Source organism: Passer domesticus, chromosome 8, assembly GCF_036417665.1.
Source record: "Passer domesticus isolate bPasDom1 chromosome 8, bPasDom1.hap1, whole genome shotgun sequence".
Taxonomy (NCBI): Eukaryota; Metazoa; Chordata; class Aves; order Passeriformes; family Passeridae; genus Passer; species Passer domesticus.
This window is the reverse complement of record NC_087481.1, coordinates 40,287,751-40,314,253: the sequence shown is the minus strand read 5'-3', so window position 1 is coordinate 40,314,253 and position 26,503 is coordinate 40,287,751. Positions and strand designations below refer to the sequence as shown.

Below are 26,503 nucleotides of genomic sequence, written 5' to 3'. Positions count from 1 at the left end.
AGAAACTTGAACTGAGACCTCAATTCAACATGGGAGATCCAAGCTTGAGAAAATAATATCATTTCTTCTCTGATCTGAACACACCTGCCTTCTTCCATGTGTAGCCAAGTCCCCATCCATGAGTCCAATTTCAGTTTTAATTCAATGCAGTTTCAGTGGGATGAGAAACTCCTAATTTTTTATCTTGGTGCAAATCATTTTTAAAATATGTGATAATTTCTCAGCTAGCCTGGAAAATCCTGAAAGATCATGATCTCGGGATGGAGGATCACTGCTAAGCAAGGGACACGGGAAGACAAAAAGATCTAAAGGGCCAATCACAAACACCAGGCCACGCTTACAAGAAGGCGACCTCCATCTCTGAAGTGTGGGTAGAACTGAGGGAGATGGCCACAGATATTTTACCAGCAAGTACAAAAGTCCAGAGGCAGTAAATCAAAATTAATAGGAGTGGCAGATTCAGCAAAAAAAGGTATCTACAGCTTATGGAAAAAGCTAAATATCCTGCATTTCAACCTTCTGGACTTTGGACTTTGACAATAATGGGTTGTTTCTAAGGAGCTTTTGTATGGTATAACCTCTGGATAAAAAAATAGGAAAAACTTATTCTCCAGTGTTTTACCAACACAAAAATATTTCTCATTTGTAGAGGAAGTTACCAAAATTCAACAAGTGGTTCTTTAGTCTCATTTCTGTGAAGGACAGAGAAGAGAACTAGTACCTCTCTCTTTCTGCCCTACACATCTCATTAATTTTTGGTGGTGCGTAAATAATAAAAAAAAAATTCAAAGCAGAGGATAAGTGACATATTAGCCTGCTTTCGTGCAGATGGATAATCTCATGAATAAAAAAATCCTAAATCAGTAAAAATTACCTGTGGCAATGTTCTTGAGCATTTCCCAGCTCTGAGCAAGGGAGATTAAAGACTCCTGAGCTTCATTGCTAAATTATTTTTATTTAGAGGGAAAAGAAAGAAGGAAATATCAGTATAGGCAGCTACTCTAGTAATATAAAAACAAATACAATTGCACATTGAGACTAAAAATGTCTTTTTTAAAACATTTATATGCAATTTCTGGGTCTCAGTGAACACAATTTATTCTCTGGAGCCTATGAGACAAGGCTCTTCATTTCCTTGGCCTGGTAAACCCATCAGAATTAATTTTCTTTCTTCTCCAGTGTCAGCTTTTGTTTGTGCTGAACTGTTCAGACTCTGCTTCAACTACAAGTGGTGGAGGAGGTGCCCTTGCAGTGGAAGATGGGTTTTTCCACCCACAGATAAATTCTGGAAGGATGTGCTAATCACAAAAATATGCTGGTTCTTCCCAGTCCCAGGACCATAAAGAATATATTCTCAGGAGATTCAAAGCCTGTGTTAGATTTCTTTTCTTGGTCATTCATTCACACTTTTCCTGGTTCTGCAGCAAATCAAAAATCTTCTTGAACTAAGAAAGTAATCTGTAAGAAAATTGGCACTCAGATTTCACAGAATCTCTTGGGACCTTACAGGTAATAAGGCTCTAATTTAAAAATAAATAAATACAGCTTGAACAAAGATAACTAATAGAATGAAAATCCTACTTAATTAAATGTTAACATCTGTAAACTGCTTCAAACACAAAGTCTTCACAACTAATATAAAGAACATGAATATGACCTTTTGACAGAAATGAGACACTCTATCTCATTATGCATCTTGTAAGTGGAATTAGGACAATTCAGAGGTTAGAAGGCAATTACTGAAGTGCTCTTCTTTAAGAGATTTTCTCATGTCATTGTGCTTCTCTGTGATGGCAAAGCATCTGTAGGAAGGAGAGGAATTCCACAATGCAGAGATGTTTGGAGCAGGTGTTAGCCCACAGCAGAAAAGACAAAACACACCTTTGAGGGGTCGTCCTTCTGCACCACATCATAGTCACAGCGCTTCTTGTTGAAAACCACTTTACATTTCTCTTTGTCATAAGAAACAGGAGTGAAAAACCTGTCAGAGGCAAAGAGAAAGCAAATGTTAGCTTGAGAGCAATAAAAGTTTCAATACTTCAGTGATTATAGCTTGAACTGCTGCTGAGTGAGACAGGTCAAACCATGGCTAAGGGCAGCTGAGCTCGCTTGAGCACCACACAGCTGCAGCTTCCAGAGCCTCAAATGATGCACCTGGATGCTCAGCACTAGCAAAGGCACTTCTAGCACAGCACTCTGCAGTGACACAAGCATGGCCTTGGCATCTTTTCTCTTTTTCTGCCTTTAATTTTTCGTTATTTCCAGTTTGCATAGGATGTGGTGGCTGCTTCCTGATAGACTGTGCCACCTAAATAAAGACAAAGATCATCACTGGGGTATTTTGGGCCATTGAGAAAGCAGGAGAAGGAAAGGAGAACGCTGGAGAAATACTTCAGAGCAGAGTCTTGTCATTCTACATTTAGCATACTCACTGGAGAAAAGCACTTCAGGAAAGGGAATCAGATCACCATAAGCTCTTTAGGGAAACTTCACTTAAGTCACCTACCCCCACTTTCTCAGCTAATGAAAGACAAGTGCACTGAAAGTGGGGTTCACAAGTTCCTTAAATATGAAAGGCAAGCACCACCTGGATGTGCCTGGAAAGTCTGGTGTCCACTCGCAGACAGCAGAGAATGAGCAAAGGCAAACACAGCTAAGGATCCAAACAATGGAGAGCTGTATGTGGCTTTCACTAGCTCTGTGACATGAGTGAGAAAAGGCTCTCTTGTGTCCTCACAAACCCATCTATCCCCAGCAATGGAAAGCTGTGGTCATCCTACAGGCAATGACAGTACCAAAAAGTCCAAACTTACAGGGAGCAGCATTCCATTGCAGCTTGACTGCAGTCACATTTGTAGCAACCTTCTGTCCTCTCAATGTGTCCAAAGGGATACAGTTTTCTTTTCCACGTACACCCTGCAAAAGACAGCAGCAAATGAGAACAGGTTCTTTAAGCCTCCTAAACGCAGAAGAGATTAAATACTATTTCAGCTTTTCTGAAAATGTAATTTCAGGCAATAGTAAAGTACAAGCAATTGGGTTTTACTCTTTCAACTCCTGAAGGAGCTCCATGTGCTGGAATAGCAGTAGCAACCCACCACCAGTTGCAATAATATTGCTGCAGCCATACTCAGCCCAGGGGAATGCTTTGTTTTTCCCCTACTTTTAGCACCTTGCTGCTGGAGTCCCCTGTTTGTGGTTTTCCAGTGTCTTCCCCCTCCCTTGCATTTTGAGCCCTTCCTGTCAGCTCCACAGAGAGCCACATTACCACAGAGCAATCAGGTCAGACCATCTTCCTCATTTCTACCTCTGTAGACCTTCCCTGGAGCTTGAAGTACAGTAAAGCAGGATGCATCCCCCAGGGTCACCATGCTGGCCAGTGCAACAAGGAAAGCCAGAAAGCTCTTCTGCAGAGAGAAAGAAGCAAATGGTAATTTCTCCCCTGCTTATGAATCAACATATATTATAGACACTCCTGCCTCCTCTGTAGAACCTATGCCGTTCCTGAGGTGCTCATCTAAGCCACTTCTTGATGTCTGTGCCTTTGGGATGACGTGAGCACAAAACACAGGAGAACCAGGCCATAGAACTTTGTTGGTCTATTTATCGTTACCTCACTGTTGATTTAGATTCTGCAAACACCTTTAGAGGCTTGAAGAGCTGGAACAGGACACAATTTGAGGGATCAAAATGAAAAACAGAAAAAATACTTGGACAAAATGTACACACTTTTTTCTTTGCAAAATGACAATATTTTAAACTGTACTTGACATTTACAAGTTTTGAAAAGCATGCTCCTCTATGTTTGTAAAACTCTGAATGTTTTCACAAATATTTCTGAGGAAAGGAAAACAGCAAATGAAAGGCTGAGAGATAGCTGTATGGTTTCTTACAAAGAACAAAATTCACAGTAGTCTTCAAAGAGGTGTATTCCTGTCTTTGTATTTTACATGTTTAAAATACAATATAGACACATTTAAAATGTGTAACTACATGATTCTCTTAAATGCTCTCCTTTTGCAGTTTTAAAGCAAATACCTATCTGTATCACCATTATGAAAAAAAACAATCTAAAGTTTGACTTACCATTGTGGAAAGCTTGGCTTCCAAAGAGCTCTAAGTTTCCTAAGAAAGCTGAAGTTCTTTATGTGGAATCAGAAAGCAAATATTTTATGCTGCCTTAATGTTGTGCAATCCAAGTCTAGGTGGAGGAAAAAAAGCCTGCTCAATGCAAATGCAATTATTTTGTAATATCCAAAGAAATCTCTGACATTTTTCCAGCTGGCAATGACAAAATGTTTGGCTTTGTAGAGCACCAACCTGGGTAAATTGCTGAATCCTGAACCTTGTGTTCCTCAGAAGAATTATGATTAGAAAAAATGCCTTTCTGATGGAAAACAAATATTGATAACTAAGCTGTAGACAGTATTATCCAGCTAGGTGCTTTTGAGGTGGGGCAGAAATGCATGCAAAATCCTGTCTGCTACCAGGGGGCTGGAACATGCTGAGTAGTGCATTAGGTGTTAATAGCAGATGGAGCTTTTGCCAGATCTTTGCATCCTCACTGTCAGTGCTGTGGTGTGCACTGAGAGGTAACCAAAGGTGCTTGGCCACTACCAGGATCAAAATCTCTTAACACTGAGACCTCAGCTGAAGCTGCATCCCATTACAACATCTCTTTCTTCTCCACCAATACCAGATATAAGGTAATAAACTAATTTTCATAAATTTCAGAAGAAATATTTTCTCACCTTATATGTGAGGCTTTGCTAGGGAAAAAAAATTTGGAATTCTGAAATACTTCAATGTCACATTGCACAGGTCCAGGCTACAACAAGCTGGATATTAATCTTGGTGTCTGCACTTCTCAATGCTTCACACTTAAAAGTAATCCATTAGGAAAATCCCAGTTTTGTTATTCATTAAATTCTTTATTAATATAAATTAAATTTCAATAAATGCATAAATTATGAAAACCATATTCTCTCAAGAAGTAATTCTTTGAGCTATTCACGTAAGAAGTCTTTGATCTCCACGCTCAAAATACAACTTCCCTTAGAAGCTGGGGCTGTGTTTTTTCTCTAAGCAACAGCATTCCTTCAGCTGCATCAGCTGAGGCTGTGTTCTGTGTAATTTTGACACGAAGTAGCATAAAAACTAAAAAGTCATTCAGGACAACTCTCAAAACTGTTCCTCTCCTGCAGAACACAAAACCCCTGTGGGTAAAACTTACTTTAGAATGTTAAGCAGCATGAGAACATTTGTTTTCACGTGCTCCATTTAGAGGAATGATATAATAGAATGTGTGAATGGGAGTCAAGATTTTAAAAAGGCAAATGTGAATGTCTATGCTGGAAAAAGCTGAGCTGACTCTTTAGTCTGGCGCCTCACATTTTTCATCTTTACAGGAGTCAGTTGTACAGAAACACAGAGCTATGCAGGCTGATATCCAGCCTGCAGCACAGAGAACTTTAAAAGGTGATGTATGTAATACCAGTGCCTCCAAAATACTTGGATTTTTTCCCAAAAGAAGGTATGTTACTTGCAGGTCTTAGAAATCTTTTTTAAAAGTTCATAAGCAAATTAGCAAAGCCAGAGAAAATACACCCCATTTTATCTTTCTGATTTTAATAATGGCTCACAGAGCCTGCGCTAGATTGTCTTGTGAAGGAAATACCCTTGCTGAATAAATGTAGATTGACTCTTGATTTGGGGTCAAATGAGGATCCCTGCACAAAGAATGCTCAGCTGTCTGTAACCTCATATTTCTACAGGACAGCAGATTTGTTGTGATCATGCAACTTCATTAAACAATCCACTAGTTTTGGAAGGTGTGTTTCTGTTCAAACCATGAAACAGGTAACTACAGACTGTTGTGGCTTTTGAATATCCAGTTCTGAAGTGGAGAGCTCCATGGAGAGACAGCATTGAACAGGGTTTTGTTGTCTGGTCTCATATATGCGGGCAGATTTAGAACACTAGGCATTGCCAGGAGGGAGATTTGATTTCCAAGCCCTGCTTTGAACTTCATTCCCCTGTGAATGTGGGGAATTGTTGTACTGAAGAGACAGAAGGCATCTGCATTATTAGTACCTCAAGCTCTGCTGCCGTGAGGAAGCAGGTCTCTAGACGTGATCTAGATCTCTTTTTCAAAGTGGACAAGAACCACTAAAGCAGCACAGTGTGTGCAGACTTTCAGGATCAGGGCTTGGCAGAGGACAAGTCAGAGTACCAGAGTTTAAAGTTTACCATTGCTTTAAACTGTAGGTCTGGTCAGAGTGGGCAATGGACATGAACAGTCACTGCCAGTGTTGGGTGAAGACATTGATGAAAATAAGGGAAAAAAAAAATGGGAGAAAGAGGATGATGATCTCTCATCCTCACTTATTTTTTGGGGGGCACAGAAGCTGCACAGGTCTTAACAAAAGTCCACGCACGCTGAATAGGAGCTGTTGTACAGCATGTCCCAAATAGTGCATCACTTCAAAATGATAATGGATTTGGACACCTGGCTAGAAGAGACCCTGTAAAGCCTGACAGCGGCTTGTGCCAGGCTACTGGTGCACAGCATGTCAGAGTAGAGAGCCAAATGCATTTGTCAAAGAAGGCGGCATTTCCCCATGTCACTGCAAAAAACAAAATGTCATTATGAAGCATTCATGGATGTTTCATCTCAATTTATTGTACTTAACAAATGCATTAATGACAGAAATGAGACACTCTATCTCATTATGTATCTTGTAAGCGAAATTAGGACAATTCAGAGGTTAGAAGGCAATTACTGAAGTGTTCTTGTTTATGAGATTTTTCCATGTCATCGTGGTTCTCTGTGATGGCAAAGCATCTGTGGAAGGAGAGAAATTCCACAATGCAGAGAGGTTTGGAGCAGGTGTTAGCCCACACGAGCATAGCCAGACAAACACTCCTTTGAGGGGTCATCCTTCTGCACCACATCATAGTCACAGCGCTTCTTGTTGAAAACCACTTTACATTTCTCTTTGTCATAAGAAACAGGAGTGAAAAACCTGTCAGAGGCAAAGAGAAAGCAAATGTTAGCTTGAGAGCAATAAAAGTTTCAATACTTCAGTGATTATAGCTTGAACTGCTGCTGAGTGAGACAGGTCAAACCATGGCTAAGGGCAGCTGAGCTCGCTTGAGCACCACACAGCTGCAGCTTGCAGAGCCTCAAATGATGCACCAGGATGCTCAGCACTAGCAAAGGCACTTCTAGCACAGCACTCTGCAGTGACACAAGCATGGCCTTGGCATCTTTTCTCTTTTTCTGCCTTTAATTTTTTGTTATTTCCAGTTTGCATAGGATGTGGTGGCTGCTTCCTGATAGACTGTGCCACCTAAATAAAGACAAAGATCATCATCGAGGTATTTTGGGCCATTGAGAAAGAAGCAGAAGGAAAGGAGAATGCTGGAGAAATACGTCAGAGTGGAGCCTTGTCATTCTACATTTAGCATACTCACTGGAGAAAAGCACTTCAGGAAAGGAAATCAGATCACCATAAGCTCTTTGGGGAAACTTCACTTAAGTCACCTACCCCCACTTTCTCAGCTAATGAAAGACAAGTGCACTGAAAGAGGGGTTCACAAGTACCTTAAATATGAAAGGCAAGCACCAACTGGATGTGCCTGGAAAGGCTTGTGTCCACTCCCAGACAGCAGAGAATGAGCAAAGGCAAACACAGCTAAGGATCCAAACAATGGAGAGCTGTATGTGGCTTTCACTAGCTCTGTGACATGAGTGAGAAAAGGCTCTCTTGTGTCCTCACAAACCCATCTATCCCCAGCAATGGAAAGCTGTGGTCATCCTACAGGCTATGAGAGTACCAGGAATTTTAAACTTACAGGGAGCAGCAATTCACTCCACGTTCACTGCAGCTGCATCTGTGGCAATCTTCTGTCCTCTCAATGTGTCCAAAGGGATACAGTTTTCCATTGATCATACAGCCTGCAAAAGACAGTAGCAAAACAGGTTCTTTAAACCTCCACCTAAAGGAGGTGCAGATTCCTGAAGGAGCTCCATGTGCTGGAATAGCAGTAGCAACCCACCACCAGTTGCAATAATATTGCTGCAGCCATACTCAGCCCAGGGGAATGCTTTGTTTTTCCCCTACTTTTGGCACCTTGCTGCTGGAGTCCTATATTTGTGTTTTTCCAGTGTCTTTCCCATCCCTTGCATTTTGAGCCCTTCCTGTCAGCTCCACAGAGAGCCAAGTTACCACAGAGCAATCAGGTCAAAGGATCTTCCTTGCTCTTACCATCTTTGGCCTCCCCTGGCTTGTGAATTTTACTCCAGCAGTATGCATCCCCCAGGGTCACTATGATGCCCATTGAAACAAGGAAAGTCAGAAAGCTCTTCTGTAAAAGAAACACAGACCTCATGCCATGCATTTTAACCACACTTATTAGCTCTGTTTTCAAAAGCTGTCACTGAACCTGAATCAAAATTAGAAATAACCTTATGTGCACTTGACAATAGTGGAAAAGTGATATTGAGATGTTTCCTTGCATTTTTCATTTAGGTGGGAAGATATAAAATGGCATGATATTACAGTGTCAGCAGCATCACTTCTGCCAAAATGCAGTCTCTAGAAATCACACAAACCTTCAATAGTGTTATAAACTTGAAAGCCCTGCCATGATCTTGTCAGTGCTTTTTTTATTGCCTTTGAGTCAGGTTCAGCTATTTCTCTAGCAAATCTTTGTTGAGCACCCCATTGCTTCACTTCTGGGTACAGCAATTGCTTCACATTTTCAAATGGAGAGGAGATCTGCGCTCTAAATTTATTCCAGTAGGGTTTTTGACACAGGTGGCTGGTCAGGGAAGAGAGAGATGAATGTGTGTCTTTGGGCAAAATTCAAGTGCTGTACATTGTAGTTAGCATCACCTGAGCCATCTTGTCAAACCATGCAGACACAGGCTGGGACTTGACACGGGACACACCTCCTTGTGTCTCGAGGGGCAACAGCTAGGCTTCTGTAGGAGGCTTTAGATACGTCCCCTGGGACCTGCTGAACATCCAGAACTTTTTCTGAAAAAGCCAGCATGACTTTGTAATGATTGTTTTACTGGAGCAGAGGACTAGAGAAGCAGGAGAGAGCACAGGTTTATTTTGATGGGTTGCTCCAGCTGAATAACTTAAAGGAAAAGTTTAGGAATAGCCAGAGACTGAGAAGCAGCGGAGGAAATTATTTAGTTTTTCTTGAAAGCACTTGCAGACTAACACAAAAGGATTTGAAATGAGTAGATCTTTACAAGTTACTGTTCTGATCTTCGGAAGATATTGCTGAGAGTGTTGCTGCTTGAAACTGGGTTTAAAGTAGCACTTAGAGGCTTGGCTTACTTGAACCACAATGCCATGAGACACTGAAAGCTTCTGAGCCTCAGGCAGGAGGTGAGCCCATGAGAAACTCCTCTGTCTGCTGTGGAAAAAAACTTGTTATTTTGATCCTTGATTTCTTGCTTTGTTATGGAACTGAGTGACATTTGAGGTATAGTGAAAGCAAGGAAGAGGAGGGTTTATGGAGTGGTCTGAGAAGGGAGTAATGCTTCAGTTTCATTGTGGTTCTGTGATGTGGAGTTCCTGAGGTTTTAGGCTAGAACAGAGATAGTTGTCATGCTGAGCACCATAGCCAGAACGAAAGAAGATAAAGGGAAAGACTGAAACTCCTAAAGTGTGCTATTCCATGGTGCCTGGGTTAGGTGTTTGCAACAACACAGATCCTCTGTGTGTGTCACTCATGTCTTTATAGAAAATATAAAAATCTTCATGAGTTTTGTCTTCTGTTAATATTTTATCATTTTTTTCCCTCCAGTATTTTCCTTATCATGCTATTCCTGGAAATGCCAGTCACATGAGCTTGGGAATGCTCCTCTCTCTAAAGATCAAAGTATAAGACCTTCTACTGAAACTAAAAACAAACATAAGGGGAAGTCTCTGATGTTCAATCAGGTGTCTGAATGTGCTTTATGCTGCAACAAGCAAATGATTTGTCAGCTAAATAACACAAACTAAAACAGAAAGAAAGAAGCAAATGTAATTTCTTCCCTGCTTATGAATCAACATATATTATAGACACTCCTGCCTCCTCTGTAGAACCTATGCCATTCCTGAGATGCTCATCTAAGGCACTTCTTGATGTCTGTGCCTTTGGGATGACGAGAGCACAAATCACAGGAGAACCAGGCATTAGGACTTTGTTGCTATCATTACCTAACTGTTGATTTAGACTCTGCAAACACCTTTGGAGGCTTGAAGAGCTGGAACAGGACACAATTTAAGGGATCAAAATGAAGAACAGAAAAAATACACTGACAAAATATACACACTTTTTTTTCTTTGCCAAATGACAATATTTTAAACTGTAGTTCCAATTTACAAGTTTTAAAAGCATGGTCCTGTATGTTTCCAAAACTCTGAATGATTTCACAAACATTTCTCAGGAAAAGATAACAGCAAGTGAAAGACTGAAAGATATCTCTATGGTTTCTTGCCAAGAATGACAAAGCAAAGAACAAAATTCACAGTAATCTTCACAGCAGTATCTTCCTGTCTTTGTATTTTTTAGGTTTGAAATACAATATAGCCACATTTAAAATGTGTAACTACATGATTCTCTTAAATGCTCTCCTTTTGCAGTTTTAAAGCAAATACCTATCTGTATCACCATTACAAAAAAAAAAAAACCCAAACCAATCTAGACCTTTGACTTACCATTGTGGAAAGCTTGGCTTCCAAAGAGCTCTAAGTTTCCTGAGAAAGCTGAAGTTCTTTATGTGGAATCAGAAAGCAAATATTTTATGCTGCCTTAATGTTGTGCAATCCAAGTCTAGGTGGAGGGAAAAAAGCCTGCTCAATGTAAATGCAGTGATTTTGTAATATCCAAAGAAATCTCTGACATTTTTCCAGCTGGCAATGACAAAATGTTTGGCTTTGTAGAGCACCAACCTGGGTAAATTGCTGAATCCTGAACCTTGTGTTCCTCAGAAGAATTATGATTAGAAAAAATGCCTTTCTGATGGAAAACAAATATTGATAGCTAAGCTGTAGACAGTATTATCCAGCTAGGTGCTTTTGAGGTGGGGCAGAAATGCATGCAAAATCCTGTCTGCTACCAGGGGGCTGGAACATGCTGAGTAGTGCATTAGGTGTTAATAGCAGATGGAGCTTTTGCCAGATCTTTGCATCCTCACTGTCAGTGCTGTGGTGTGCACTGAGAGGTAACCAAAGGTGCTTGGCCACTACCAGGATCAAAACCTCTTAACACTGAGACCTTAGCTGAAGCTGCATCCCATTACAAGAACTCTCTTTCTCCTCCACCAAAATAAAAAATTCCCCTCAATTCAAAACCCTGCTGTTACTCCTGTGGAACTCTTCTTGCTTTGACCTGAATAATTATAGTAGATCATGTGATCAGTTTTAAATGTGCACTTTCCCAAAAAGTGATAAACTTCAGAGTGCTAATCATGTACTCTGCTTTCTCTTGCTCCTACAACCTCTTTTCAGAAAAGACTATCCACCTGTGGCCATACCTACATTTAAAATACTTCACTGCAGATGCTGCCAAGCAATTTGAAACTTATTCCTGTGGGAGACTTACTATCTTTAGGAAATTTAGCCTATGATTGTAAGATTTAGGGACTGAAAAATAAGCTGAATCATTTGGGACTTTTTTTTTTTTAGAATAAATTAAATACACAGTTATATGCTTCTCAATGATGGCAAGAAAAGTTGTCATTTTTGACCCAAACTAATTTGACCCAAATAATTCAGCAGGAGCAGAAGAAATTAAAGTATAACACAACAGAATTCCATTACCTTCCCGGAGGAAATGCTAAAGCTGAAGTCTGCACAGGTTTGATAATTCTTAGTAGGACATAATGAAAAGCTCCTAAGCATTCAATTGTCCAACTAAACACCTGACTTTTGGGTTTTTTCTGATATAATCACTACATTTTAAAACTTCAATTTAATGACAGTCATGTTTTCATTGTAAAAATCAATAGATATCCTTTCTCATCCTTTGCTTCTGGCATGGTAGATAACAGTACTTTATCATCCAGCTCTTCCTCTTCTCCATGTTTACAGTGTGTTGAGTCAGCTTACAACTTTTCTCAGCTAAGTACAGCAGTTTTCATCTTCAGTTCTGTAGCACAAATTTATTTTCATTCATGCCACCCATTTCTGCATAGTTTCCAACCTGACAGTATCTCATTTCAAATCTGAATATAAAACAAGGTATAAAAGCATGTAAGTGTTGTGGGAACAACCTCAGATAGCATGAAGGACATAATGCCTTTCCTGTACATGTATCCAGGCTCCTCATCAGCTGTCTTAAGCACCATATTGTTCTAGATGGAAGACACTTGCTTTCCATCCCTAAATTCTTCTCAGGGGCACTGTTGTTAATACAAATTTTATGCTTTACAGAGTTGTTAAAAAGTCTTATTCCTCCAAAATGAAAAACAAAACCAAAAAAACTATCTAAAGCATGAACTAGGTGAGCACAGTTTATTTCACCATTAAGATGACCAGATTTATTTATTACTGACCAGACTTATTTATTATTTGGCACATTAAGTATCGTTTGCAAACTCTATCAGTGATGATTGTGTATCTTTCCCCAGATCTCTTGATATAAAACTTTCATACAAGTGTAGAGAAACTGTGGGTGGTGTGCACCCTCCTGTGTCTTGTACCACTGTGAAATCATTCCCATCCTTTCACCTGCCATGGTCAGGCTTTGCTATCACCAGGTCACCCTGGGCTGAACAGGAAATTTTCTGCCAGTTCTTTTGTGGCTTTTTGATAGAGACCTCAAAGCAAGACTGATTTTGCTTTCAAGGTGCTTGTCAGGCACAACACCTTATTCTTCTGCCCGTGATTTCTTGCCAAAGATGCTGGGGCCCTGCCAGCTGTGCTGCAGGCTGTCTGCTGTAGGCTGACACTTCTGGGTGCCTTTCTACATCCTGCCTGAGGATACACAGGATTTAAAAGAATTTAGTCCATTCCTAAAGTCTTAGATCTGGCTACATCTCCAGTGAATTCCTCTTTTCAATACACTTTTTTTTTTCAAGGATAATTGCTTCCATAGCACTGCACTAATTTCACCAGAGAATGCAGAGTTTACAAAAGTGGGAGGGTAGCACTACTACATCAGTCCTATGAGTTTCAAAGTTTTACAAAAAACTAAAGTAGAAAACCATGGGACTGTGATTCAGGACTTTTTTTTTTATTTCTTCATTCTGATGCTGACTTGATGCATGTTTTTGGGTGACTCCCTTAAGTGTGTCAGAGATTTCAAGTTTCAGAGCTTATGACCTAGAGGAATTCAGAAGCCAGAGACAGCACAGGAGTCAAGTTTCCCTATTCCTGTAATAATGCCTATTCTCCAAGCCCATGCTTTTACCATCAGACATTAACTTTCCAGATCAAAGAAGGATCAAACCACAAAGCAATGAAGTCATGTGTCCAAGTCCAGGTTCATTTATAGGGTTATCTGTTGTGCTGTGGTTTTAGCTTTTCCCCCTTAATTTCCAGTTACCTGTACTGGATTTATCAGACTGGCTATTTTTTTTTTTTTTACTGCTTGCACAGCTTATTGCACTAAATAACCTGAATCGATATAGCAAGGTCTTTTTAGGTGACATGGGTAATCATAGTTGCTTATTTCTTAGGAGTTGTAATTAATTATTTATAGGAAACCTGATTTTGAATTCCCTGAAATGGATAAATACACTAATAGGCAAGTAATGTGTTCTGTCATTACATTAACCAGCAATGAACACCAAGCAGAGGGGGAAGTTTCTCTGGAGATTTCAGACTCCTGTGCTGGTCCAGTGACAGCATATGTACTTACTTCTAGCTATAGATACTCCTTTCTACACTGTGCACCAGAGTCTGAGGCATCTTCAAGCCCTGACATCCCTTGTCACCTCCAAGACTTCTTTCAGCCTGCAGATAATGCAGGTGCTGGGACTATCTCTTGGAGAATGAGGAATTCTGAAATTGCAGGGCTTGAACAACCACATCTCTCTGCCTCTATACCAAGATATACAGCACTACTGAGCAGGAGAGCAAGGAGTGGCCAGGGAAATGAAGAACAATGCACAAATTGTATTGGGGTTCTTTCCCATGGAGTGCAGAAGCTTAACTTTTAATTGTAATTTGACTTTTTTAGTGTTTGCATCCTGTTCTAAGGTTATAAAAACATGTTTACTTTCTGTTAGTTATTGAGAAAGCTCGCTGTGGTATTCTCTTTACCTGGTAAATATTTGTGAGTTTAAACAAGTGCTAGGGCATGGCTTCATGGGTGCCAGAGACCTCAGCCCTGTACATTCTTATATGTTCTGGTTCTTAATCTGCAGATTAGTCCCTGATGACATATGTGATTTTTGGCACATAATTTATGTCACATAATCATTTAGAGAGTTCTGAGGGGAACAGCAAGATCCCCTCAGTTTCTTGCTGCTTTTCTCAAAACTTTAAATTGAACCTGTCTAAATTTATCTCTAAAAGGAATTTTAGGATGAAATGCTTTTTGTAACCCTGTCTGTAATGTTTAGGACAGGGTTACAAAAGAAACCTAGAAAGCAGATTTTTGTGGTGTCATTCATAGTCCTCTTGGCTCAGGCACTGGTGTATCACAAACAAACGGCTTCTTCTAGGAACCATTCAGGTTCCATGCAGCTGTCATGCTGAGTTTTTCATGGAAACTGATCTGCAAGACCCCCAGACCTGAAGCTGCCCAATGCTAAGACCCAACATTTTGCAGCATCAGTGCACAAAGAGCACACAGATCTCATGTTTTATAATGCACAAATTTCTGTGAAAGTAGATCTTTGCATTATCAACAAAGGGGATTCACATGTCAGTGAATATGGAAAGGAACTAAAGGCAAGCTTTTCGGGCTGATGGAATGTTGTGGAGGAAGAAACTACAACAAAATGCTAAAAGGCTTTGAGAATAAGTTTATATTTATGTTTATATTTATGTGAAACTAATCTAGGCTAGTATTTTTCTACTTGTCCTTTGTTAGTTCCTGTTTTATTATCAATATATTAAAATGCTTTAAATTCTGTTAGGTTTGAAGGTCTGAGCCAGTTCAGTAATGGTGTCTTGTCAGAGAATCACAGAAAAATAGAGTTGAAAAGAGTATTATGATAATTTGCTTTTAGAAGTTTCTGTGTCCCTTACCTAGCAATGTATTTCCAGTATCTGAATGTAGCTATTAGATCAATAGATAAGAGCTTGGAGATCTTGCATGTTTTTTTCTTATTTGAGAACCCAAGTAAGATAATCAGTGCCCTGGTTCCTCATGAATGGTATCAATGTAGTTAAGTGCAATAAATAAATAAACTCCATGTGCTTAATATAAAGGGCTGGTTATGCCAATATTATTTAGTTACCACCTGGAAGAACAGGTTATTTTATTGTCATTTCCTTTCTCGTGAATTCACTTGTAATAAAGACCATATGAAATACAGTGGTATCACAAGGCTTTTTAATCCATTGGAAAAAAAATAGCAAGAAAAGGGGAAGGTAGTGGGGTTGTTTAATTTCAAAAGGCCTAGGGAAAACTGAATTCCAGTTTGGCGACTTGCACAGTGTATTTGTTCATGTTAGTGTGTTTCCTTCCAGCACATCCTGGAATTCTGGCACTGGTTTAATGAAACTCACAGTTTTGAAACTAAGGAGATTTTACTTGGCTCAGGGTAAGCCTTGCACTTACATCAGTAAGAAAAACAGGCGGGAAGGGTCCGTTTTTCCTCGTAAGCCCAGCATCAGCAGGGCCGGGCGCAGCGCTCCAGCGCGCAGCGCTGCGCGGCACCGCCGCACCCTCCGGGGGCCCGAGCCGGCCCCGCGCCCCGCCGGGCCCGGCCCTCAGCCACGGCCACGGAGCCCCGCACGGCCCTGCTGCCGCGGCACGGGAGGGGACACGGTGGGAGGGGACACGGTGGGATGGGAAGGGACACGGTGGGATGGGAGGGGACACGGTGGGACGGGATGGAGGGGACACGGCGGGAGGGGAGGGACACGGTGGGAGGGGACACGGCGGGGTGGGAGAGGACACGGTGGAACGGGATGGAGGGGACACGGCGGGATGGGAGGGGACACGGTGGAACGGGATGGAGGGGACACGGCGGGAGGGGACACGGCGGGAGGGGACACGGTGGGAGGGGACAGGACGGGACGGAGGCGGTGGCTCCGCCCAACCGCCCGCGCGCGCCTCCTGGCGCCCCCTGCCGGCCCCGCGGTGCGCGCGAGAGGGGCGGGTCACGTGAGGGCGCTCAGCTGACCGCGGGGAGCGGCGGCGCCAGCCCAGGGTGAGGGCCGGGCCGGGCCGGGCCGAGCCGAGCCGAGCCGGGCCGAGCCGGGCGGGGAGCGGCACTGGCACCGGCGGCGGCCCCGCTGCTCACTCTCCTTCTCCCGCAGATGAACGGGGACGTGGCGGAGCCGGCGCCGCTGTGGGAGCGGCCCTGGTCGCTGGACGAGATCCGTAAGAGCAGCCAGAGCTGGTCCTTGGCCTCGGACGCCGGGGTGAGCGGAGCGGGCCGGAGCCCGGCGCTGGGGCCGTGTGCGGGGCCGTGTGCGGGGCCGTGTGCGGGGCCGTGTGCGGGGCCGTGTGCGGGGCCGTGTGCGGGGCCGCGCTGCCGCCGCTGGCCCGGGCCCGGCCGCTCTCTCCTTGCTTTAACCCTGCGGTCCGGGCAGGAAAACTGAAACGAGGGGCTGGCTCGAAAACGGAGGTGCAGAACGAAGGGGCTGAGACTTGGTCCTGTGTGTGTGCGTGGGAGTGGTCCAGTCTGATGTGCGTGTGTTTTGGTCCTCAGTTGAAGTGTGTGATCAGTTCTGCCTGTCTTGCAAACGGTGCCAAAAGGAAAAGGAGTTGGATGCTGACTATTGCTTTCCTTTGTTGTTGTCAACAGCTCCTGCATTTTCTACAAGAATTCTCACAGCAAACCATTTCCAGGACACACGAAATCAAAAAACAGGTGGACGGATTGATCAGTGAAACAAAAGCTACAGACTGCCGCCTTCATAATGTCTTCAATGACTTTCTTATGTTGTCCAACACACAGTTCATAGAGAATGTGAGTGTACAACATCAAGCTCGTACTCCAGACATTGTCATTGTCTCTTAATGTCGTGTGGAGAACTAACTGATTTAGCTTTCTGGCAAGTCTGATACTGATTTAGGGCTGAAATTACTTTAATTGTGTTTTGTTAAAAAATATCCTAATTCCCTTGTGAGTGATGCACCAGCCAGTACTGGCAGTTTCCCTTTGCCTTTTCAGTGGTACCTTCCTTCCTTGCTAATACATGACCAGGAGATCAGAGTTTTGGTTTCAGAACTATGCATGAGTTGGGAATTCTGGGATGTCTTGGTTTATCTTCACAAGTTGCAGGAATACAGCATTTGTCTGCACTTACTTGTCTAAATATGAGGCACGATACAGAATGCTGTAAATTTGCTAATGGTGTTATTTTACTCTAAAAGCATTTGGTATTAAAGTTGTTGGCCTGCAGGCAGTTGTCCCCTTCATGTGGTCATGAAGAGCATGTTTTCTGGTTAATGTTGCCACTTTATAGATATCTCTATTTTGAAAGATAAAGCTAGACTTGAAAGCCTGTTGTAACATTGTATCACTGGAAGTATGTGTCTAATTAAGATGGAGAGCTTTAATAGTATTTCAGATTTTTGGAAGGTTTTTAGCACTGGGTTTTTTCAAGTGTTTTGTTTTGATCAGCATTATTTCAGGCCATATATGTCTCATCATGGCATTCTTATTGGAAGGGTGATGGCAGAGGAAAAGATGGAAAACTGGATTTATATTCTGGGGGTTTTTGGTGGTAGTGAGTTTTTTCAGTGCTGCAGTGTCTTTTCTGACCTAGCTTGGCTGTTCAGCATAATGATTCTGCTGAGAACAGTTTGCACCAAATGTTTTAAATCTCATGTGCTTACAGCTGTTTGTTCCCAAATTAAGGTGCACAGAAGTAGGTCTTCATTTCTGATTCTCATTTTAGTTAGTGAGAGATTTGTCTGTTCCCAGGGGATAACTGCACCTGTGTTTGAGATTTGGATTTAGGTTTAGAGGTTTTATGGAGATCTTTTATTTCCCTTTTTCTCCTTGTAGCTGTTTCTATAAAAGAGTTCTGGATGTGAGGTATCATCAGAACAAACTGAAGGTTGAGGGTTGTTGTGAACCCTCTCTGTGAATATGGAAGGAAAGCTACTAAATAACAGAAAACTAAAGGAAAGTAGACGGCCTCGAAGTAAACTGTAGGTTTCACTCTGAAAGTGTCTAGAACAGCTTTATGTGGGGAAGGTTAACACAGTGCATTTTTTATCATGTTCAGGTTAGTCTATTAGCAGACTTGAATTACCTCAGTTGCAGTGAGAGGCTGCCATGGTACCTTCAGTCCCAATGCATGAAGGTACTTGACGTCATCCATGGCTTCCTTTTTTAATGTGTAATGAACTAATGTGTAGTTAATTCATATTAACAGTGTACTTTGTGGTGGTAACCATGGTTTAGCCCCTGTAGTAGTACATTGTTCTTACATGAATTAATTTTGCTTGGCTTTTCAGAGAGTATATGATGAAGAAGTGGAAGAGCCTATTCCCAAAGCTGATGTTGGAGACAAAACAGAGCAGGTAGTTAACTTCAGCTGCCCTGAGTGCTGTCAGTATGTTTGCAGCCATTGTCTACCTTCTCATTTTCAAATTTGCTTTGCTTACATATACAGCTTACAAACCAAACTGCTTCCTTTCTCCTTGAAGTCTCTCTGTTGGATAGTGTATATCACTCAGTCATAAAGCTGACAGTGATACTGGAGCCTTCTACAGTGTGTGATCCCCTGGTAGGGCCTCCTCAAGCTCATTACCATATCCAGCAGACAAGACTTATGCATTGATTTTTCAAGTGGTTATGCATGTTTTTTCAGCAAGAAGGCCTTGGGCAACTGTACTGGATTCACAGGTAGTAAATTGGGGAAGCAGAATCTGACTGGAATAATTCCTAGGAATTCAGAGAACTTTAGATGTGTATATATATGTATGTATGTATGTATTACAATCTAGATGTTTTATACCATAAATGTCCCCATAATAGCTTAGGAGGACAAATAAAACAATACTGTGCTTGTGTGGATGTGTAGAAAATCTGTTTCTGGAGTGATGAAAATTACCTAAGTCAAGCAAAAGAAATCTGGTTGTCCTTCTAGTGCACATAGTGAAAAAGTTTTCATTGTGCTGATTTGAAATTAACATTTTGAATGTGTGTTGTGGGAAGATTGAGTCTTAAGTAAAATGCAGTGAGCATGTGTTTTTCTCTGTTACTAAAGGAAAAGACACGGGAACAGAAAGAAGCTGACCTAATCCCTAAAATTCAAGAAGCAGTGAATTATGGATTGCAGGTTCTGGACAGTGCATTTGAACAGCTAGATATCAAAGCAGGGAACTCTGACTCAGAAGAGGAAGAAAGTAACGAAAGAGTGGAACTGATACTTGAGCCAAAGGTACAGGGACCTGTTCTTGCTGGGTTTGTTTTGCTTTCTTGGACTTGCTCTTTGCTTCTGTCAGCTGTATTACTGCCGTAGTGTAAAATTGATGTTACCTGAACCTGTTACCTAAAAAGAGGATTTGATGACTGCATCTGAAGTAGTGCTCTCTGCTGAGCTACTCCTTTTGTAACCTGCCTGTCTTGCAGTTAGGTTAGCATTAAGATATGGCATCTTAAAGTTAGTTGGTTTAATGGAATGAACTTCAAAGGGGAAGCCTCAGTTTTGTGTGGGAGTGGGACATACAAATTTTGTGCTTTTTAGGTATAAACCATATCTTTATGGGTTATTTTTACTGTCCCAGTAATTAAAAATCCAGGGTCCAGGTTTTAGGATAAGACTCATGCCTATAGGTCTTTGCAAGGATGTTCTTCTGTTAGATGGCATGTAGAAAACAAGTTGGGACTACACAAATAGAAGTAGCCACTTTGGTTGACAGTGTTGAGAGGAATAAACCTCAGCTAGCCCACCCAGTTGTATGTTGACTTGAAGCATATGTTTGGTGGGACTCTAAACAAGCTTGTGTCTTCCTTGAGTTAAAAGAAGGGATGTAAGACTTCTGTCTTTGTCAGCCATGTAGGGTTGTTCAAAGATGTCAGAAAGACCTGATGTTGTCTCTTTCCAGGATCTCTATATTGACAGACCTTTACCTTACTTGATTGGCTCTCAGCAGTTTATGGAGCAGGATGATGTTGGCCTTGGAGATCTCTCTAGTGAAGGTATGCGCTGAAATGACCTTAAATTTCTATGCAAGTAATTAGTTCCTAATCCAAGATTTTTTATTATTTTAAATCACTGCTTCGGTTATCCCTTGTGCTGTTCTTTCATGGTTAGATGCAGGCTGTAATTAGCTGGGGAAAAAAATGTTCATCATGCTGTAACAACCATGTTTCCATTATACAAAGCAGTAACTTCTCAGTTACTTGTGCTTTGTGTCTTAGAAATGCAAAGTGTTAATATTTCATCAGCTTTCAAAGCTCTCTCAAGCCACTTTCTACCCACCTGAATTTTAGTTTCCTTCACAGAGTCTTTAGGTGGCTTAAATGGTGACTACATTGTTCTGTGTCTGATGTTAACTTTTTTGTTTCCATTTACATTAGAAGGATCAGTAGATAGCGATCGTGGAAGTGTAATTGACAGTGAAGAGAAGGATGAGGAGGTAAGTGGCAAGCACCAGCATTCCTTGCATGTGAGGCCATTAACTATCTTGCTTTTTGATGTTGGCTCTCAAGATAATACTGCACGATGATTTTTCCCTGTGTTGGTTGTGATAAATATACTTTGATATTGTTCTTACACAGTGGTTTCCTCTGCAGCTTTCCAGAGGAACATTTATGGGGTATTGACTCTAGCTGTTATTAAAGTAGAACACTTGAAACTGAAGTGTTTTATTCCACTCTAATTTAATTTTTTGAAGCAAATGAGATTCTTATCAAGAATTGCATTTATAGGAGCACAAATCTGTTGTAAATTACAGTTACAAAGAATGGGATGGAGACTGACAGGAACAAGTTTAAAGCTTTAAGTAATGCATCTCCAGGCTTAGCCTCATAAATTTGCTGCACTGGAATATCAGTTTCTGATATGTTTTCCCCACTTTGGCTGGGATGTCCCTGCTTTGTAACTGTGCTATGGTAGCAATCCCTTTCTCCTGAGGTGTTTGCTTTTGGTGTCTTTGCTCACTTAAAGTGAAATCCCTTTTGAGTTAGTTGGATGCAGTCGCAATGGAGCCTGCTCTTTGCTGAATTAATGACTTTATAGTGAGTTCCTGTCATGCAGATGGTCAGCAGTGGAGGAGCAATTTCTTGGTCAGATCATGGTGAGGAGATCTGAATGTCCAAACTTGAGCAAGTTCAGAGTTTCTGAGCCCTATCCCTTAACTACTGGATGAAGTAATGTGTGATACTTGTGTCTGTCTCTTATGTTACAGGAATCAGAAGATGAATTTGGAAACCCTAGTGAAGACGACCAAAAGACGGTACGGTTAAACACTCTGGTACATACCTGAAGGAATTCACATTTGTGACACAGTGAGCATGCATGAAGGAGAAGATGAGAGCTCTAGACAGCTGATTATTAGCAACTTTGAGGCCTGATTTTTATAAGTTTTTTTGGGAAGGTCCTGGGCAGATGGTGGCACCATGTTCTGAAAAGGAATCTGAGTTGGGCTTAAAGACATGCTTGCAAGCTGTCATTAGTTACAGAGCCTGTGTGGGATGGAATTGCCTGATACATGTTTTCCTCAGGAGTAATTTGGAAGACATGAGAGTTCAAAGAATCTACCCCAGAAAAACTAGGCTTCTGTGGGTTTACTTGGTTTAGAATTAAAAATCTAATCTTGCTGTGCAGGAGGCAAGGAACAATACAGTTTGAGTATTACTTGGAATCAAAGATGTGAACAGTATTAGACATTTGAACAGTATGTCCATTTGGATAATGAATGAGAAGGGAAGAGAAATGCTAAGATGTAAAAATTCAAGCCTGACTTTGGTAGTAGGTTTTAGAAGAAGGACTCCTACCATATTTAGACGTGCCACTGCAACAGATTTTTAGGTGGAGATCCTCAGTCTGGCATGATATATTGCCAAAAGAGCAACATGCAAAAAGCAATCCTTATTTAATCTACTTATTAATAAAACAGTGTTGCAAAAACACTCAGATGTTACTTTAAGCTGACCTTCATAGGGTAGCTTTGTATGCCTGATATATTTTAAGATGAGCAAGTATCTTTGGGTTGTTGGTGATTTAGTTCAGTTCTGGGCGCTTGTTTGTGCCAGCCCCCAGCTCTCATACAGTTCACTTCATCTTTTTCACTCTCTTATTGATGTGGCTGAAACCAGGATGTGAGAATGTAGCGTCTCTCATTCTGCTGTGCACCCTAAGGACAGAGCAAGATAATACAATTTTTTACTAGTTGATCAAGGAACAGTAAGGAACACTTAACACAGTGTTCCTGTGTAAAGACTAAATTCCAGGTCTTTACTTTGTGCATGGTAGTAGTACACACCTTGTGAGGGGAGCCTTTTTGTCCTCAGTTGCAGCATTCAGTAACAGGGCACAGGGTTGGGGTGTGCTAGAGAATGCAGCAACTCACTTGGAGCTAAAAGCACTCCTTCTTTACCTTTCAAAAGCTGTGAAATACTCCAAATTGGCTGTAAGTTCTCATCCTTGCTGTAAGTTTTATTTGAATATTTTATCTAAACAGATGTAATTTTGTGCTTGTTTTGTAAGTGAATATGATATTAATTGTTTTTTAGAGGATACCCCAGATGAGTGATGAAGATGATGATGATGGCTGTGATCTCTTTGACTCTGAAAAAGAGGAGGACGAAGATGGAGACTTAGATGAAAGCACAAAGCCTGTGAGTAATTGCTGCCTTCCTGGAGTGGGAGATCTAACTTCCTATATGAAAAATCTGTCCTTAGAGGGATTATAATGGTAGCTCTCAAGTACCTGGAATGGAATCCTGTAGGAAGTGCCTCCAAAAATCCTGAGTAGTCTTTTGACATGATTGTTCAGGTGTTACCCCTTTAAACTCAGGGATTCTCGCACCTTAAGAAAGTATCAAAGCTGTCTTTCAAGAATGTTAAGAAATGGATTGTTGTAAAGTAAAAGCCTTTTGTGTGGTAAAAGTGAGGTAAAAGCCTTTTGTTTCTCTTGCTTACAAAGACGTTAAAAACTGTGTTCATCAGAACTAGAAATTCTGAGGATTTTTTTTATTCTTGATGTATGCCTAATCTCTGCTTTCTTAATAGAAAGCTGTATTGCTTCTTCTGAGGGCTTCAAGCAAAGTCTAGACAAGACACTATACAAGTGAGGCTATAGAATACAGTATTTATAATTGTAATTGCATCAAATTGCTAACTGGATCTGCTGTTATTTGTCCCTGCTGCTCAGAAAAAGAAGAGGCCAACATCATTTGCAGATGAGCTGGCAGCCCGAATCAAAGGAGAAGTGCCAGTCAGACAAGATGAAGAGTGTTCGTGTGAGTTACCCCCCAAGTTTTGAAAAGTGTTTGTGCAGTAATGGGGGACTTGTGAAAGTGTGGGACAGGAGATTGTGGGTAGAAATACATGAAGTTACACAGGTCTCTTATTTGAACATGTATTAGGTAAAAGCATGACCAGAGGAATTGCAGACACTGTTTTGTGCTCTGAGTAATTCTTTGCCCGTAACTCAGAGGACTGAATTGGAATTCACTGAGAGTTATAGTAGGAAACACATTGCTGTCAGGTGAGACAGGTCACTCAAAACACACAATATTGGAATTGTTTACTTTCCAATCTGATTCTCCCTCTGCGTGTTTGACCACGTGTGCTTTTTCCTGTTTCAAGTAAGTTTGTGGAAGCCACTGGTCACTGTGGTTTTTCTGTGGGCTCTGCAGTAGAAAACACCTCAAGCAGTAGATTGGTGTTTTCATGTGGTGGGAGTTGTTTGTTTTGTTTGTGGCTTAACTACTGTGTTTTGAGGAAGTTTTCCTTGCTACTGTCACTTATTATATTTTAGGCTATATAATGCATTTACTTTTGTGTTGGTTTCAAAGGCAGAAACATCTCAAGTATTTAGTCTTGCAGCAAAGCAGCAGTTGAAAATAGCTAGCTAAAGTTGAGTTGGCAAGTGCTTGTGAGGCTGCTGTTGGCCTGTAATATTGAGAAGATGAACAGACAAGAGCTGTGTGTGCGTTCTTGCACAGTTCAAACTAGGTCTGTTGATATCAATAGTGTAAAACCTACCAACTTCACCTGTTCAGTTAGAGGGAAATCTTCCAGTCATTGAAGTAACCTTGTAAGGCCAGAGGAGATAAAACTCTGGCTTCGCCTTTGGTTGCTGAATGAAGGCAATAATAAGTCTGGAGCCATTTGAGATGCTCTGAGGTTCCGCAAAGGTGCAGAACCTGTGCAAAGCTGTGTTGCTTTCTGACACCTCAGGTGACACTGGTCTGCATGTAGACAATTGTGTTGAACCCCTAGTACCTGACAGAATTATTCTATTAAAATTTGAAGTACTAGTTTTAGAAACTGTATTTCATAGAATTGATTCATCAGGCTGATTCATATGAGAGCACAGAGGTCAGCTTGGTTTGTTATTTTTTTAGATTCTTTTTTTGCCATAGATTGATCTCAGACTGTACAAAAAGGTGGACTAGTTTTTCATTAAAACTTTCTTCTTAAAGCCCTGTCATCAGAGACCAAAACAAGGAAAACCCCAAAAGAGAAGAAGGAAGTTAGAGTTCCATCGGATGGTAGGATATCCTCTTCCCTTGCTTTTGAATTTTGGGCTGGATTGTAAGATAACATTTCAGAAGTCATGGCTTTTGCTATGGAAGCTGGGTGGGATATCAGTGAGCATCCTTCAAGGTGAATATGTAAACAAATCTAGGTTGTGATGTGCATGTAAACAAGGCTGGAAACAATGAGAGTTCTTCCTTGAATGTGGCCTTCTGCAGCAGCCGCACAACCCAGTCTGTCTTCAGCAGCTTCTGTCTGTGTCATGTTTATGACAGCAGATGGAACCAAAGCAGTTTTTATTTTGGCTGTCTCTAATTCTCTTTCCTGAAACTTGATCAGTCTTACCAAAGCTCATGTCTCTTGTACTTTCTAGATGAAGATGATGACATCTTCAAGCCTCCTAAACTGACTGATGAGGACTTCACGCCATTTGGTTCAAGGGGTGGCCTCTTCAGTGGTGGAACAGGCCTCTTTGATGATGAAGAGGTGAGAATGCTGCAGACAGTAGAAATTGAGTATTTCCCCCGTTTAAAAACAAAACAAAGGATCCCTGAAAATCCCCACCTGTGGAAGACAGAGAGGACAAACAGCATTTTGTTGCTCGGTAATATTGTGGAGTAGCATAGCTTTCCAGTGGGGAAGAGCTACACAAGTGACATATTTATGTTCCCCTTGGTACAATGTCCTCTCTTCTGCAGTACTGCTGCTCAGAGATGCAAGTGTGGTTCAAGCTCTGTATATTGTTGGAGATTGGTACAGGGCACTGCGACCTGAACATAGGAACAACAGTGGGAGTGTTCTGCAATGTTTTTGAGCTGTAATGTATTTCCCTGCACATATGTTTTATCCACATGAAGTTCAGGAGTATTTTTATGCTTGCCCTGACCAGAATTTTTCCCACAAACCTTACTGTATAAACTTCAGTAGAAAAGCTTAGATGGGTATAATCAGGACCTAACCATCTGTAGATTAATTAGTGTAAGTCCTTGAAGATGTGCAAATAAAAGGTCATTCCTTCTCTTCAGCAAACAGACTAGTGATCAGTAAAATTAAATTTCAGAAGAGTGCTGCTTTTCTGAATGTATGCACTCAAGTTAACACTTGAGTACCTAGCTTTAAGTCTGTATTTGCAGACATCCTTTTGAGAAGGGAGTGGTAATTACTTCCTCTGTCTTGGCTTAGAAGTGAACATTCAATATGGAAAAATCAGCATCTGTAATTTCCTACAAAAACAAATTCACCACTTCCCCCCCTTTGCATTTTTGTCTATGAGCAGAGTGATCTTTTTGCTGAAGCACCAAAAGGGGAAGAATCAAAAGAGAGAGAGGAGAGAGTCCCAGTAAGTGAAGGTAAGAACCAACAGTTGCCTCCTGTAGTCCTGTCCATGCTGTGATTTATTCTGCTAGCAGCTAGGCTGTTTGTTCCCAAACTAGAGAGCCTGGTGTAGCAATGACAGAGCAAGTCTCTTCTCCTCACCAGTCTCAATAGAGAAAAGCTATGTTGAATTTTATGTGTGTTTGTTTGCTATGATGTGTTACACACACTCTCCTAGAGTTGAAAGGATATCCTTACTGCTGTTGGCAGAGCTCTCTGTGTGTGCTGGGTTCCTGCTTCTCAAGTGTACTTTGTACTTGTGGGTTTGAGGAAAGCAGAGATTTCTTCTTGCAGGTTAATTCACATGAGTTTCCCACTAGATGCTT

At 41.3% G+C, this 26,503-nt stretch overlaps 2 protein-coding genes and 2 long non-coding RNA genes across 11 annotated transcripts in view; 2 read left to right on the top strand and 2 right to left on the bottom strand.

Moving 5' to 3' along the window:
• The window catches only part of LOC135306552 (uncharacterized), a 28,174-nt gene extending 12,465 nt beyond the window's left edge, over positions 1 to 15,709 (top strand). Inside the window, exons 3-6 of the long non-coding RNA XR_010367344.1 lie at positions 2,266 to 2,945; positions 3,316 to 3,430; positions 5,409 to 5,533; positions 15,654 to 15,709. This is a non-coding gene — a long non-coding RNA (uncharacterized LOC135306552). The remainder of the gene's footprint in view (positions 1 to 2,265; positions 2,946 to 3,315; positions 3,431 to 5,408; positions 5,534 to 15,653) is intronic.
• LOC135306553 (uncharacterized) lies at positions 949 to 5,619 on the bottom strand. 2 transcript variants are annotated; one of them, XR_010367345.1, is made up of 6 exons: positions 4,087 to 5,619; positions 3,614 to 3,660; positions 3,269 to 3,407; positions 2,814 to 2,916; positions 1,882 to 1,981; positions 949 to 1,802 (listed from the first exon to the last, which is right to left on the bottom strand). It is a non-coding gene; the product is annotated as an uncharacterized LOC135306553 (long non-coding RNA). The 2 variants fall into 2 exon arrangements; XR_010367346.1 differs by having other exon boundaries at positions 949 to 1,458.
• On the bottom strand, positions 5,709 to 14,880 carry LOC135306549 (beta-microseminoprotein-like). Of its 3 annotated transcripts, none has more exons than XR_010367342.1 (5): positions 10,078 to 10,704; positions 8,271 to 8,370; positions 7,858 to 7,960; positions 6,783 to 7,025; positions 5,709 to 6,626 (listed from the first exon to the last, which is right to left on the bottom strand). XR_010367342.1 is itself a non-coding variant. In XM_064430699.1 (5 exons), exons 2-5 carry the CDS (start codon positions 10,201 to 10,203, stop codon positions 6,893 to 6,895), a joined length of 462 nt encoding a protein of 153 aa, XP_064286769.1. In that variant the 5' UTR covers positions 10,204 to 10,273; positions 10,728 to 14,880; the 3' UTR covers positions 6,661 to 6,892. The 3 variants fall into 3 exon arrangements, 2 of the variants coding, with proteins under 2 accessions (XP_064286769.1, XP_064286770.1); XM_064430699.1 differs by lacking the exon at positions 5,709 to 6,626 and adding an exon at positions 10,728 to 14,880 and having other exon boundaries at positions 6,661 to 7,025; positions 10,078 to 10,273; XM_064430700.1 differs by lacking the exons at positions 5,709 to 6,626; positions 10,078 to 10,704 and adding an exon at positions 10,728 to 13,959 and having other exon boundaries at positions 6,661 to 7,025.
• Positions 15,710 to 16,223: 514 nt separating the features above from the next.
• Positions 16,224 to 26,503, top strand: part of LOC135306545 (WASH complex subunit 2A-like) — a 33,547-nt gene continuing 23,267 nt past the window's right edge. For 2 of the 5 annotated variants that reach the window (XM_064430689.1, XM_064430690.1), the window contains exons 1-13: positions 16,226 to 16,339; positions 16,449 to 16,553; positions 16,940 to 17,104; positions 18,604 to 18,669; positions 19,359 to 19,532; positions 20,200 to 20,293; positions 20,675 to 20,733; positions 21,505 to 21,552; positions 22,832 to 22,936; positions 23,473 to 23,560; positions 24,749 to 24,817; positions 25,177 to 25,289; positions 26,080 to 26,152. In XM_064430689.1, coding sequence (XP_064286759.1) covers positions 16,449 to 16,553; positions 16,940 to 17,104; positions 18,604 to 18,669; positions 19,359 to 19,532; positions 20,200 to 20,293; positions 20,675 to 20,733; positions 21,505 to 21,552; positions 22,832 to 22,936; positions 23,473 to 23,560; positions 24,749 to 24,817; positions 25,177 to 25,289; positions 26,080 to 26,152 — 1,159 coding nt within the window. In that variant the 5' untranslated portion in view covers positions 16,226 to 16,339. The other 3 variants (XM_064430687.1, XM_064430688.1, XM_064430691.1) reach the window with 3 other exon arrangements.